The sequence below is a fragment of the Cibotium barometz genome, chromosome 31 (genome assembly GCF_041138505.1).
Source record: "Cibotium barometz isolate CiBa-2024 chromosome 31, ASM4113850v1, whole genome shotgun sequence".
In the NCBI taxonomy this organism is placed as follows: domain Eukaryota; kingdom Viridiplantae; phylum Streptophyta; class Polypodiopsida; order Cyatheales; family Cibotiaceae; genus Cibotium; species Cibotium barometz.
Genome location: NC_141076.1, coordinates 55,166,792 through 55,179,689, shown reverse-complemented (window position 1 = coordinate 55,179,689; position 12,898 = coordinate 55,166,792). Strand labels below are relative to the sequence as shown.

General features: G+C 43.5%; 1 protein-coding gene across 4 annotated transcripts in view; it reads right to left on the bottom strand.

Moving 5' to 3' along the window:
* LOC147621063 (hypersensitive-induced response protein 4-like) overlaps nt 1-11,264 on the bottom strand; it is a 43,460-nt gene extending 32,196 nt beyond the window's left edge. Inside the window, exons 1-2 of one of the 4 annotated variants that reach the window (XM_086825315.1) lie at nt 11,014-11,262; nt 10,665-10,875 (exon numbers count right to left, since the gene is read on the bottom strand). In XM_086825315.1, coding sequence (XP_086681441.1) covers nt 10,665-10,853 — 189 coding nt within the window. In that variant the 5' untranslated portion in view covers nt 10,854-10,875; nt 11,014-11,262. Of the gene's footprint in view, nt 1-10,664 lie in introns of all 4 variants that reach the window. The other 3 variants (XM_086825318.1, XM_086825316.1, XM_086825317.1) reach the window with 3 other exon arrangements.
* Nucleotides 11,265-12,898: the final 1,634 nt, after the last annotated feature.

The window sequence follows — 12,898 nt, the reverse complement described above, 5'->3', positions numbered from 1 at the left end:
AGGTGCCTACCACCAGCTTTTATGCTGAGACCAATTTGATGGCACACCCTAAGGAGTACGCCCCATTAGGAGGACCTCCGACTTAGCCCTTTACCATTTCTAAGAGGAGATGCCTAAAGGTGACATTCCACTTTTTAGGCACCAGATTCTCGAGTTCTCAGAAAGATGCACAAAACATCATAGAGACATATAGGTGGATTCACGAAGGCCACCTTACCTCAGCACAGTTTCTCATGAATCCACCTTACCTTCGCACAGTTTCTCAGGATCAATCCTTTACTCTTAGGGCCACCTCCTATATTTCCCAGCAGCTTTTAGTTCTATGTTTCAAAACCTTGTGGGTCACATGATGACCAAGTTTATGGCACGATAGAAAGAGTAAACTGATGTGGCCCAACAAATCACTCCTTATTGTCCCAGTCAATCGTGCCTAGCTAGAGACACTTAGGCATGGTACCATATCACAATTTCCTGCAGGTAGTATAGGCTCCAGGATCTGCTACCGAGAGTGAGAACTAGACCTTATGCACATAGAGGTTGAGGAAGCTAGAGCGGCTAGGGCACAAACCCAAGAAGAGCTCAAAAGGCCACTACCACGCTACACGAGAGGCTGAAGCCTTGGTGCACAATAGGCTTATGCTTGTGGATGAATCCAAAATAGACTTTCTGAGTAGCGTAGGGATTTCAAGAGAGCCATGGAAGCCAAGCATATGACCATTGCCTAGTTGATGCAACAACTAATAGAAGCAAAAGTTAGACTATAGAGCAGAAGTAGGTCCCACATTTGAAGTCAAAAAAAGGTTGATATTCTAATGGACGCAGCCACACATATAACGGACCTTGCTATCCCACCATAGTCACCCTATGGTCTTCTTGAGTTGTAGCACCATCGTAGCCTCCAGCTCAATCTTCTTTAGCATAACATCTACATCAAGAGGACATCCCCCCCAAGTCAACTTTCCAAACCATCCTATCCAAAGTGCCATGGGTCTCCTACCCCACCATCACCATGCTGTTTTTTAACAAAAACAAAAGACGTTTAAGGCAGTAGAATGGATCAGGACTTGGATTGGGAGAACAAGGTTAGAGCTGCCATATACCAAACATTTACAAAGTGGCAACTGTTGGGTACACCGTTTCGCTTAACTTATGGAGATGGTGTTGTAATGCCTATGGAATATTTAATATGTAAATTGAGGGTCACAATCAACAAGAGGTTGATTGAAATTTCTATGGTTGAGCGATTGGATTGACCTTGAAAATTTAAAAGAGACCGAACTTTTGGCCATGCATGGATTAATGGTAGAAAAGCTTTGACCAAAAGAAATGATTCCCTCCACTTAGACCCTTAGTGCTGCTTCTTTGTGGTCACCCATGCATGTTATTTTGGCTCATTTTCTAGGATACGATCCAATGTAGAGCCGATCCCCAACACTATTTCCTTTCCTTTTCCATCTACTTCTGCTACTACTGGCTTCTTTCCTTCTCCTTTCAGAATAGCAAATTTCTTATTCCATGCTTCGACTTCCTGTCAGCAGAGCAGGTCCTCATTTTCTTTTTGCAGCTCTTCATACCTGTCTCACACTGACTCCTTTGCTACCTCGTGCTTCTTTTCTAGCTCCAATCGATGCAGGAGTGTCTGGAGCCTTTCTTGATTCTGGGCTCGGGGATGGAGCCGGATCCGGATATCCTGAGCCTTCGTTTGGATTCCTATCTCCTGGGCTGATGAGGAGTTATTTGTTTATAGGTAGGTGTGGGTCCCCAAGGATGGAGCCGGATCCAGATATCCTGAGCCTCCATTTGGATTCCTATCTCCTCTCGCTGATGAGGAGTTATTTATTTATAGGTAGGTGTGGGTGCCTCTAGCAGGAGTTGACCAGATCCAACCGACCATAGCCTCCCCACATGTGTACCTACATGCCTTGCAAGTAACCCTGCCTTGTCCAACACACAAGGATTGCAAGAAAAGCAACTCGTGCATTTCGAAAATATCTCCCCCAGCTTCTTTTAGCAACTCGTGGGATTTAGATCATATGCTTGGGTGCCCATCAGTAGTAAATGGAATCGGTACATTATTATAGTCCACCTTGATGTGAACTCACTTATAACTTATAACCACTACACTCGGGACGGCAGCCCTCTCTGCTCTTCATCTACCACCTCAGGTACCGCAGCACCCTTGTCACCAGAGCCTGCATCACCTCATCTTCCGCTGCCACTACCACCTCGGCGTGCCTCGGCATCCACCGACGCGAGCCTTCAACACCGACCACCTCTCGGAGTGCTTTGCCTCACATCGACACGAGCCTTCGTCATCGACCGTGCTTCAACTCCGACATCATCTCTACTTCTGCCCTAGACTTATACTCAAAGTCACCTCACATCAGAGGACCTCTTGTACATATTTTCACTCACCATCATATATACACTCACTCACCCATTTCATGCTGTGTTGTTTTGCTCTGATCTCTCATACATCTAGTCCTTTAGTCCTTTTGCCCTCACAATTGGCACTAGTTTTCTTCACTTCAATTGGACTATTCACATAAGCCTGGCTAGTCAAATGAGCATGTATCTTATCATACCAAGCTCTTGGAGCTTGCTTCAATCCATACAATGCTTTGTGTAATCTACATACTTTATGTTCCTCGCCAGGAACTTACATATACTTCCTCTTGCAAATCCACATTCAAGAATGCAATCTTGATGTCCAGCCGATGCACTTCCCATCCTTTATGTGCAGCCAATGCAATCACAAAGTGTTGAAAGCATGTAAACACATCTGCTTTTGCTTTCAGAGGATATACCCAAGCAAACCTTGAGTAGTCATCAATGCACATGATGAAGTAAAGATGCCCCCCTATGGATGGTATCCACATCGGACCACATACATCACTATGTATCAGCTATGATTTATTTTCAGCTCTAACAGCTCCATCCTTGGGAAATGGTTTGCAAGGCATCTTTCCCAAAATACATGTCTTGCTGGAGACTCGAGAAGCGGCATATTGACAACCATACGATGCTTCGGCAAATGCATCAAAATCCCAAAGTTTACATGCCCAAAACAAGCATGCCATAGTTTTGCATAATGCATAGCAAGAGTGTGGGCAACCACTCTATGTACATCATGTGAACACTTGTTATAGCTGCCCCGCTTGTACAAGCCATTGCTCTGTGTTCCAGAACTGACTATAGCATAACCCCTTTAAGGGTCCTTGACTAAACACGTCTTATCTGCAACTTTAACCACCAAACCTTGATCAGTTATGGTTAAGACAAAGAGCATATTTTTCTTTACCCCCCTGGAACATACAATACATTTGTCATGCATACATTTGCACCATTGGTTGCAACAAGCATGACCTTGCCTATCCCTTTCACTAGATAAGTAGAATGATTTGCACATGATACAATGCAGCCATCAGAAACATAAACCAAGTGCTAAAATACATCTTTGCAAGAAGCGATATGGCTCAAAGCACCACTATCGAAATACCAAATTACATCCTTACTGCATAAACCAAGTGCTAAAATACATCTTTGCAAGAAGCGATATGGCTCAAAGCACCACTATCGAAATACCAAATTACATCCTTACTGTGGGATGCAATCAAAGACATCCTGTTCTATAGCACTTGGTGTGTCACTATTGCATGTGACCAAAAATGTCCACTCCTCATGGACCATAAGCACACTCCTCTACTTTGTCATTAGAAGTGTCAGCTACTACATTAGCTGTAGCTTTCTTCTTCTCTTTTGCCATCCGCTTTCTACATTCATTTATGTAGTGGCCAGGCTTTTGACGGTAGTGATATTTACCCTTCTTTTTGGGCTTGCTGGCATCCCCTTTTTCAGACGTATCACCTCCAATATCATGTGCATCATAGATGCCATGGACATTCTCAGGGCTAGATCCAGAAGAGGCAGCCAGATAAAGAGTAGAACCAAGATGAAAGAGTACAAAGCACTTGTGGCAGTGTAGACTGGAGACCGGCGTGGAGAACAAGCTGAAGATCAAAAGTGTGTCGGCTCTGCAGGATATTGGTGCTGGCTGCATAGAAGGGACTGTCGGCTGCTCATGGAGGTGGTTGGCTGAACCAGCAAACAAGGGCAGCATCAGGCGCATCAAGATCCAGGAGGAGGACCAAGTCGGCTGAGTTAAATATCATTTAACGTATTCAGAACTGGCCGACCAGCAGTCGGCCAGCTCCTACATTGTCCAAGGGACCTATAAATAGGCCCACTTGCTCATTGTTTCAATCATTCAATCCCACTAGGGGTTTGGATCACTAGAGGTCCCATAGGGGACAGATTTTGGTGTTAACCACCTTTTTATGAAGGCAGCCCATGGCTGCAGACATGTACCCTTTTTGTACCATAGATTATACTGAATTTCCAGCACTTCTCTCTCTCTCTCTCTCTCTCTCTCTCTACTCTCTCTCTCTATACCTGCGTTTTTGCATCAGATGGTGCTTTTTTTGCATCAGAAGGTTCTCAAGAGTGTTTAGGGCTGAAAGAAGACTCCCAGAGCTTCCGCATGTTACATTGGTATCAGAGCATCAGGCTTAGCCAAGCTAAACACTGGCTCAGTCTGTGACATGTGAGAGCTTATGACCGTCGTAAACACAACCTTAGTCTAACTAAACTGCACTTAATGATGTTTAAGAGACAGACAGATATGTGTCAATGCAATGCAGCTATATTAGATGAATGAATGATGTTACAATGAGATCCAAATGGATCTGTACTGCTGAATATGCTGGATATATGCTGAAAATGCGGTATGAACCGCTGTCCACTCTTTCCCTTGTCTCCTGGAAGGAAACGCTGAAGGGAGGCTTTGGGAACAGATGCTGAATGCTGATAGGATGATGAAACGCAGACCTGATGGCTGAATGATGCTACGTTTGCTGAAGAAGATGCTGATGGAGATGCGTTTGCTGACTACGAATGCTGAGGATGATGCGTTAGCTGAGTGCTGCTGATGATGATATGCTGAAACGCAGGATGATCCAGAGGAGGCTGCGTTTGCTGATTATGGTGCTGAGGCTGATATGCTGAAACGCCAGATGCTCCAGATGAGGATGCGCTTCACTCTGATGAGCCTGGATCAGTGAATGAAGAGGCGCCTGAATATATAGGCCAACATGCTGCTGGTCGGCCAGCACTAATGCAGTCGGCCAAATGTCATGTCCACCACTTGTTGTCGGCTGCCCCATAAATGCCTGGAAAATGTCTATTAAATTGCATAAATGCCAATAAAATACCTGATAATGTCTGATGATGCTAATGATGCCATAGAATGATGCCATGTCACTGAACACCTGACTGGTGTGCACGTGACATTCCCCGCTGCTAAACTGTTGCTGGGTGATAAACCTGGCAACCTTCGACTACTCTGTGATCCTTCTCCTCCGAACCACTGCCCCCTTCTGTCTTCTGCTGGGACTGAGGCCGTCTGCAGGAGTGAAATCCTTTGAGCCAAGACTCTATGTACTGTGGGAACTGAATGGCAAATACCTTCACCCCTGACCTGCCTGTGGAAACCTTTCACCTACCATCTCCGTCGTACCTGAAGCTCTGAACCTCCTGAGGCGATGTTGGAGCAAACTTCCGTCTTCTGTGGAAGAGAAACCCCCTGCTGCTGCCAGTTGAAGTCCAAACTTATGTGCTCCTTTGATGATGGATGTCCTTCTTCCCTCAGAGTTCATGGGTAACATGTATGCAAGACTGACTGCTAAGATGACTGCTATGATGATGACTATGCAAGCCATGTGCAACCCTATATGCTGTGCAAGAATGCAGATGGATGGGTTATTGATGCAGACCTAAGGAAAAACCCTAAGGGTGGCTTGCAAAATTTTGAGAACTGGGTTTAACTGTGCGGAAGCGATAAAAATGATGACTGACTGAATGACTGATGAACTAAACATGCTCTAAGGCTGGTTACCCTATAATGCTCTGATACCAATGTGACATGTGAGAGCTTATGACCGTCGTAAACACAACCTTAGTCTAACTAAACTGCACTTAATGATGTTTAAGAGACAGACAGATATGTGTCAATGCAATGCAGCTATATTAGATGAATGAATGATGTTACAATGAGATCCAAATGGATCTGTACTGTTGAATATGCTGAATATATGCTGAAAATGCGGTATGAACTGCTGTCCACTCTTTCCCTTGTCTCCTGGAAGGAAACGCTGAAGGGAGGCTTTGGGAACAGATGCTGAATGCTGATAGGATGATGAAACGCAGACCTGATGGCTGAATGATGCTGCGTTTGCCGAAGAAGATGCTGATGGAGATGCGTTTGCTAACTACGAATGCTGAGGATGATGCGTTAGCTGAATGCTGCTGATGATGATATGCTAAAACGCAGGATGATCCAGAGGAGGCTGCGTTTGCTGATTATGGTGCTGAGGCTGATATGCTGAAACGCCAAATGCTCCAAATGAGGATGCGCTTCACTCTGATGAGCCTGGATCAGTGAATGAAGAGGCGCCTGAATATATAGGCCAACATGCTGCTGGTCGGCCAGCACTAATGCAGTCGGCCAGATGTCATGTCCACCACTTGCTGTCGGCTGCCCCATAAATGCCTTGAAAATGTCTATTAAATTGCATAAATGCCAATAAAATACCTGATAATGTCTGATGTTGCTAATGATGCCATAGAATGATGCCATGTCACTGTACACCTGACTGGTGTGCACGTGACACAGTCCCATATGATGGTGTACAGGTCAAAGGTACAGGAAAGTACACGGATTCAAAGCCCAAGGCAAGAACACAGATCGGGAAGAACTCCCAGGAGGTTAGTTGGTGGTGTTCCACAGTGCCAGATAGGGATGGCAGTTCCGTGAGCCAGATAGGTTCTCAGGTAACGGTCCCAAGGGAGGTTGATCCTCCAAGGGTGATGTGAGAGTGCCAAACTCAGTTCCCAACAAAGAAGACCAAGACCGTGTTCAGAGTCAGGGCAGGAACGGATTGTGGACTAGAGGAAAACAGATGCATAGATCTTCATCAGAGACAGAGTGGTTTGGAGAACAGACCGGATTTTAAGAGAAAAAGGGTTGCCAGGAATGGATGATGACAGCGGGACTTCGGGACAGGATTGGGATGATGACAGTCATCCAAGAGCAGGTTGGAATCCCGTCATCAAGTTTAGCAGAGGGGGATGTCATGTGCATCATAGATGCCATGGACATTCTCAAGGCTAGATCTAGAAGAGGCAACCAGATAAAGAGTAGAACCAACATGAAAGAGTACAGAGCACTTGTGGCAGTGTAGTGCAGTCTAAATATATAAGCTATTGAAGAGGTTTAATCTTGAAGACTATAAACATGTGGCTACACCTATGGAGACAGCTACTCAACTTAGTCCAAAAGAGGGCTATCCATGGCCAACCTTATTGCACAAGTGTCCTCCATGCTGAAAGCTCTTTGCTTTCCCCTTGTCCTTGGCTGAAAATGCCATGTCACCATCATGGTTGCTTGATAGATTTGCTCTTGTTTGTTCTTCCTGCAAGAGCAAACCCACCAACTCTTCAAAAGTGACAGGTTCAACACCTCCTCAGATAGAGAGACTAAGAGAGATGTGAAAGCCCAAATACAAGGAAGGCAAAGAATGTAAAGTATTAGTGACCAATTGTTTGTCTGGGATAACCTCATCAATGTTCAACAACTATTCCTGCAAATCTTTCACTTTGGTGAGGTGATATGTCATAAAGTCACCCTCATCCATAGAAAGAGTATCCAATTGCCACTTCAAGTAGGCAACCCTTGCCTCGTTGCATCCCTAATACATTGCTTCCAAAGTGTCCCATGCAAGCTTTGTTGTCTTGAAGGACCGAATGTCATGTGCACGCCTATTCCATGGCTAATCATCTCCATGAACAGTCTTAATCTCTGATTAACCTTCAATTAAGTTAGAATTTAAGTCATCAGTAGTAGCATAATCATCATCAGCAGAAGCATCAGCACATCATCATCATCATCTCGTTAGCATCAACACCATCATCTTCAGCAGCATTAAGGAGGGTCACGACCCTGTCGACAACCTTCTCAGGCACCCAGCCAATAGTCGGTAGCTTTCTAGGGGAACTTTCTAGGGCACCCAGGTAGTGTCGGCCAAGCATCAAAGAAGTGAAGGGCAACAGGTGGGGCAAGCATTGGAACATGCGCAGTATTAAATGCAACATTTAATGGCATTTTATGCCTATTTAATTGACCAACAGCACGCCGATAACTACTGGAAGAGGCCGACTAGCACACCTCAACATATATAAGCATTTAGTCATAATTCAGCAATAATCAAGTCATTCTCATCATTCATCAAGTCTAGTTATTAGTAGAAGATATGTAGAAGGGGCCTAGGGTCACCCCTATGGGATTGACCAAGGCCTAATCATGTACATTCAATCAGTAACCTTTTTGTACCATATTAATACAAAAAAACCCTGACACCAATCTCTCTCTTCTTCTCTCTTCTCTGTCTTAATCATGTTTAATCAAAATCTTGTTCTTAATCAAGTTGGCTTAAGACTATGGATCACTACAGTAAAGCTTCCACGCATGCAACATTGGTATCAGAGCATTCACACTTAGCCCACTAAGCATAGTCCCAAGGAAGGTGCACAGTTCCCGCAGGAGGACGCAACAAGGTGGCAGATGGAGTGGCCTGTACCAGGCAAAGCTAGAGGAAGCATTCCCTGAGGGTATGTACGCAAAACCAGTACATCATTAAGCTCTCAGATTTGTTCCAAAGGCCTAGCAACAAGCATGATTAATTCCAACAGGTGACCCACCGCTGTGTTAAGGGTAAGGGAAAGCAGGCATGGGGACAGCAAAGGAACAAATGCTCAATTCTTCAGCAAGACTTGGAAGTGGGGATCATGAGTGGAAGGTGTTCAAACAAAAATATCAGTAAGTTAAAGTCAAAGTAGTAGAAGGTCAAAGTCAGTACTCCAAGGAGGAAGGATGACAGGGTGTCCACCCCGTCATCAAGTTTAGCGAAAGGGAATGTCACGTGCACGCCCGTGCCATGGCTAATCATCTAAATGAAAAGTCTTAATCACTGAATAAGCTTCAATTAAGTTAGCACTTAAGTCATAAGTAGCAGCATAATCATCATCAGTAGAAGCATCAACACATCTTCAGCATCATCATCATCATTAGCATCAACACCATCATCTTCAGCAGCAGCAACATCATCATTACGGAGGGTTGGACCCTATCAACAGCCTTCTCAAGCACCCAGCCAGCAGTCTGCAGCTTTCTAGGGGACCCAAGCAGTGTTGGCCAGGCATCAGAGTGAAGGGCATCAAGTGGGGCAAGCATTGGAACATGCGCAGCATTTACTGGCATTTTATGCTTATTTAATTGTCCAGCAGAGCAGGCCAACAGCTACTGAAACAAGATGACCAACACACCTCAACATATATAAGCATTCAGTCATAATTCAGCAATAATCAAGTCATTGTTCGTTCATCAAGTCTAGTTATCACTAGAAGATATGTAGAAGGGGCCAAGGATCACCCCTATGGGGCTGACCAATGCCTAATCATGTACATACAGTTAGTAACCTTTTTATACCATATTAATACAAAAAAACCCTGACATCAATCTCTCTTCTTCTCTCTCCTCTATCTTAATCATGTTTAATCAACATCATTTTCTTAATCAGGCTTAGGATTGTGGATCAGTACAATAAAGCTTCCATGCATGCAACACCGAATGTGCGGAATGATAGACCTTTTGACAGAAAGGGCTATCAGGGCATGGCCTATGCATCCCTGGAATCCCATCTTCTCTGCTCATGTGTAGGAGCAAGATGTTCTACCTCAGCTCCTAGAGCTCTTTGAGCAACTCCCCTTTGAGATGTTGCTGGCTCCAAGGTAGGTGGGCATGTGTCATCACCACACACAATGCCCCAAAGCCCTTTGGCCTACCAGTAGATTCCGAATCATGAAACTCCACAATCCATCTAGCTTATCCTCCTGGGATAGCACACCAAATGCATTTGTAGCATTTTGAGCCATGAGAATCCACACTTTAATACCTGCAGGCAAACCAAGAAGCACTTCCGTGCCAAGCAACCCAATGTTCCTGTGGAAATTTTCTAACTGCAAAAAAAATGTAGCCTCAAGCAAGAGAATTCTTGCAGATTCTTTGTAATGTCCAGACATGTTTCTAAACTCTGCTCTGTAACCCTGATGCATGCTCCAAGCAGAAAAGCCCCAAATTTTCCATACAATTTTGGCCCCAATTTGTTCAAAAAAGCCCCAAAATTTGTGACCCAAGAGTGTTGCAAGGTGAAAGCTTCATAAAATTTAGAGATTCAAAGAGATGCAGACTTGTAGACCCTCGACAGAACCCCTTGATGCTCGAGAAGAAGTGTCTGTCGTGCAGGACAGAGAGCAGCTGGGCGAGAGTGGGCAGCTGGGCGAAATGGACAGTCGGGTGATGCCCTCCCAGCCTCAAATCACAACACATTACAGCTGATTTGATCGTAGGTTGTTTAAAGAAGCTTTCAATTAAACAAAAATGGTACAACACGAGCACCTTAAAAAGATCTACACTACGTTAACTTAATTGGAAGAAGTCATCACAAAAAGAAGACGCATACAGTTTAAGATGGGGGCGTTGGTGCACTTACCTTGGTCTTGGTCTCAGCCCGGACGTCGAGATACTGAACACGAGTGGAAAGGGTGCCTGCGAGCCATCGCCCACAGAAGGGATTGACAAAGTGGAGACCTGGCTGAGCCGCGTAGAGGAACTTGCCCCACTCCTCCACCACCCCCACGCTAGCCTGGTCGATGCAAAAACAGCAGCACACCTGTTCCATTGTTTGTCGACGCGCACAAATCCTGCAATTGGACATTTTACTCTTTTCCTACAGAAAACCCTTGCTCCCAAGGCTAGTAATGAACAGTCATGAAATTGACATGGTTGTGCTTCGACGGATTGGGATATACAGCCCACAGCACGAAAAAAAAAACTCTTGCCTGCAGTTGGAGAGAAAGAGAGAGTTTGTTAGGGTTTGCTCCTAGACAGGCTCCCTGCAAGCAAACGAAAGAGAGAGAGAGAGAGAGAGAGAAGTTTGTGAGGATCCCCTGCAAGCAAACGAGAGAGAGTGAGAGAGAAGTTTGTGAGCAGGCTGAAAACGAAAGAGCGAGCGAGATCTTCTGTAAGGGTTTGCTCCTACGCTCGCAGCAAGCAAACGAGGGAGAGTGCAGTTTGAGAGTCCGGAGGTCAAAGACAAAAAAAACTCACGGGTATTAAAAATACCGTGCTATTTTCATCTTTGACTTTGACAGAATTTCGTACGGTTGGAAAATGTTTTTTTGCATTTCCATTATTAAATATATTATGTGAGATTTTCAAGAATTTTATAAGGTTTCTTTTTAGTATGTAATGATTGATGCTTGAAAAAGTAATGAAATGATGACCACATATCTTCATTATTTATTTACTCTACTATTAGGAAAAAATCACTACTCTCAATTTAGAAAGAGGAAGATAAAAATAAAACCGTAGATATTTTTTATTTATCATGACAAAAAATCCTATGGTTTAAAAATTGAGAGAAACATATTAAAAATGTTATTTATTTTTTCTTTATTTGGCATAAAGGAATATATTCTAGCTTGTGGTGGATGTTATCCTCATTGTCACTATCATCACCTTTCGTATCAATAGTAATGTTATTCTCTTTTACTATCTCTTTACCTTGTCTATGTGTTTGCTCTTTCGCCATTATTTCTATTGTTTGCTTATTTGTCTTATATGCATTCTCTTCCTCCATTATTTGGATTGTTTGCTTATTTGTCTTATATACATTCTCTACTATTTCATCTTTATTAAAGGCATAGCTCAAATCGTCAACTTAAGTCTCATTACTTTTCCATCTATTCATGAACCAATCTAATCTTGGATGTGAAGCATCAAAATTTTGTTTGTTAATAAAAATATCAAATATATCTTTCATTGTTGTGTTGGATGGATATACCATTGTTCTTCATAAAGCATCCACTTTTTGTAGCTCCATTCCTCTTCCTTGATATGGAATTATCCAAATAGAAGATGGGTAGTACTTTCCTGTCTTGATCATTATGTGAATTGTTGTGCAGAATTTATTGCCTAAAGGATGCTTTAAATAGAGCTTCTAAAACATCAATGCTTTATCAAAAATGTTTATTGGAGTAAGACAAACTTTGTTCTTGAGATCATATGCACCATATTGCATGTAAATTTCTATTCCCATAGAAATATCGTCTGCACTAATATTATGTGACACATTCTTATAATGAGGCTTATCAAGAACTTTCATCATAAAATAGTCTATCATACCATGAAATGTGTGCATATTTTTCTGTCTTAATGCTCTGCACATTACAATGCCACTAATGGGATTATTCTTATCCCATCTAAGATACTTTTTAATGAGTTTATTAACTGCAATTATTGACTTCACATAAATGATGTAAATGTGACCACCTGAGAGTAGCCAAAGAGCACATAGGGGAAGTGATTGAGACTAGCTAAAGAGCACCTAGGGGAAGTGATGCAAATGTAAACACTCCTAACCACCTCAGAGTAGCTAGTCAAGCACCCAGGGGGAGATGTCCCCTGTCCAAGTCCAAATGTCAATCCACCTACCACCTACATTAAGTAGGGGTGACATATTTGTAAACCTTGCATCTGACCACCTTGCAGCAGCCTTAAAAAAAATGGCACCAGGGGGGTGTTGAGAAATGTGGTGCCATTGAGCGTAGGAGTTGGTAGGGAGTGAGTTAAGTAAGCCAAAGAAGACATTGTCCAACAAGAAGCCACATGAGTAAAGCTAAATTATCCCACATGAGCTAGCAAAGCCAATGTTGTACTCACCTA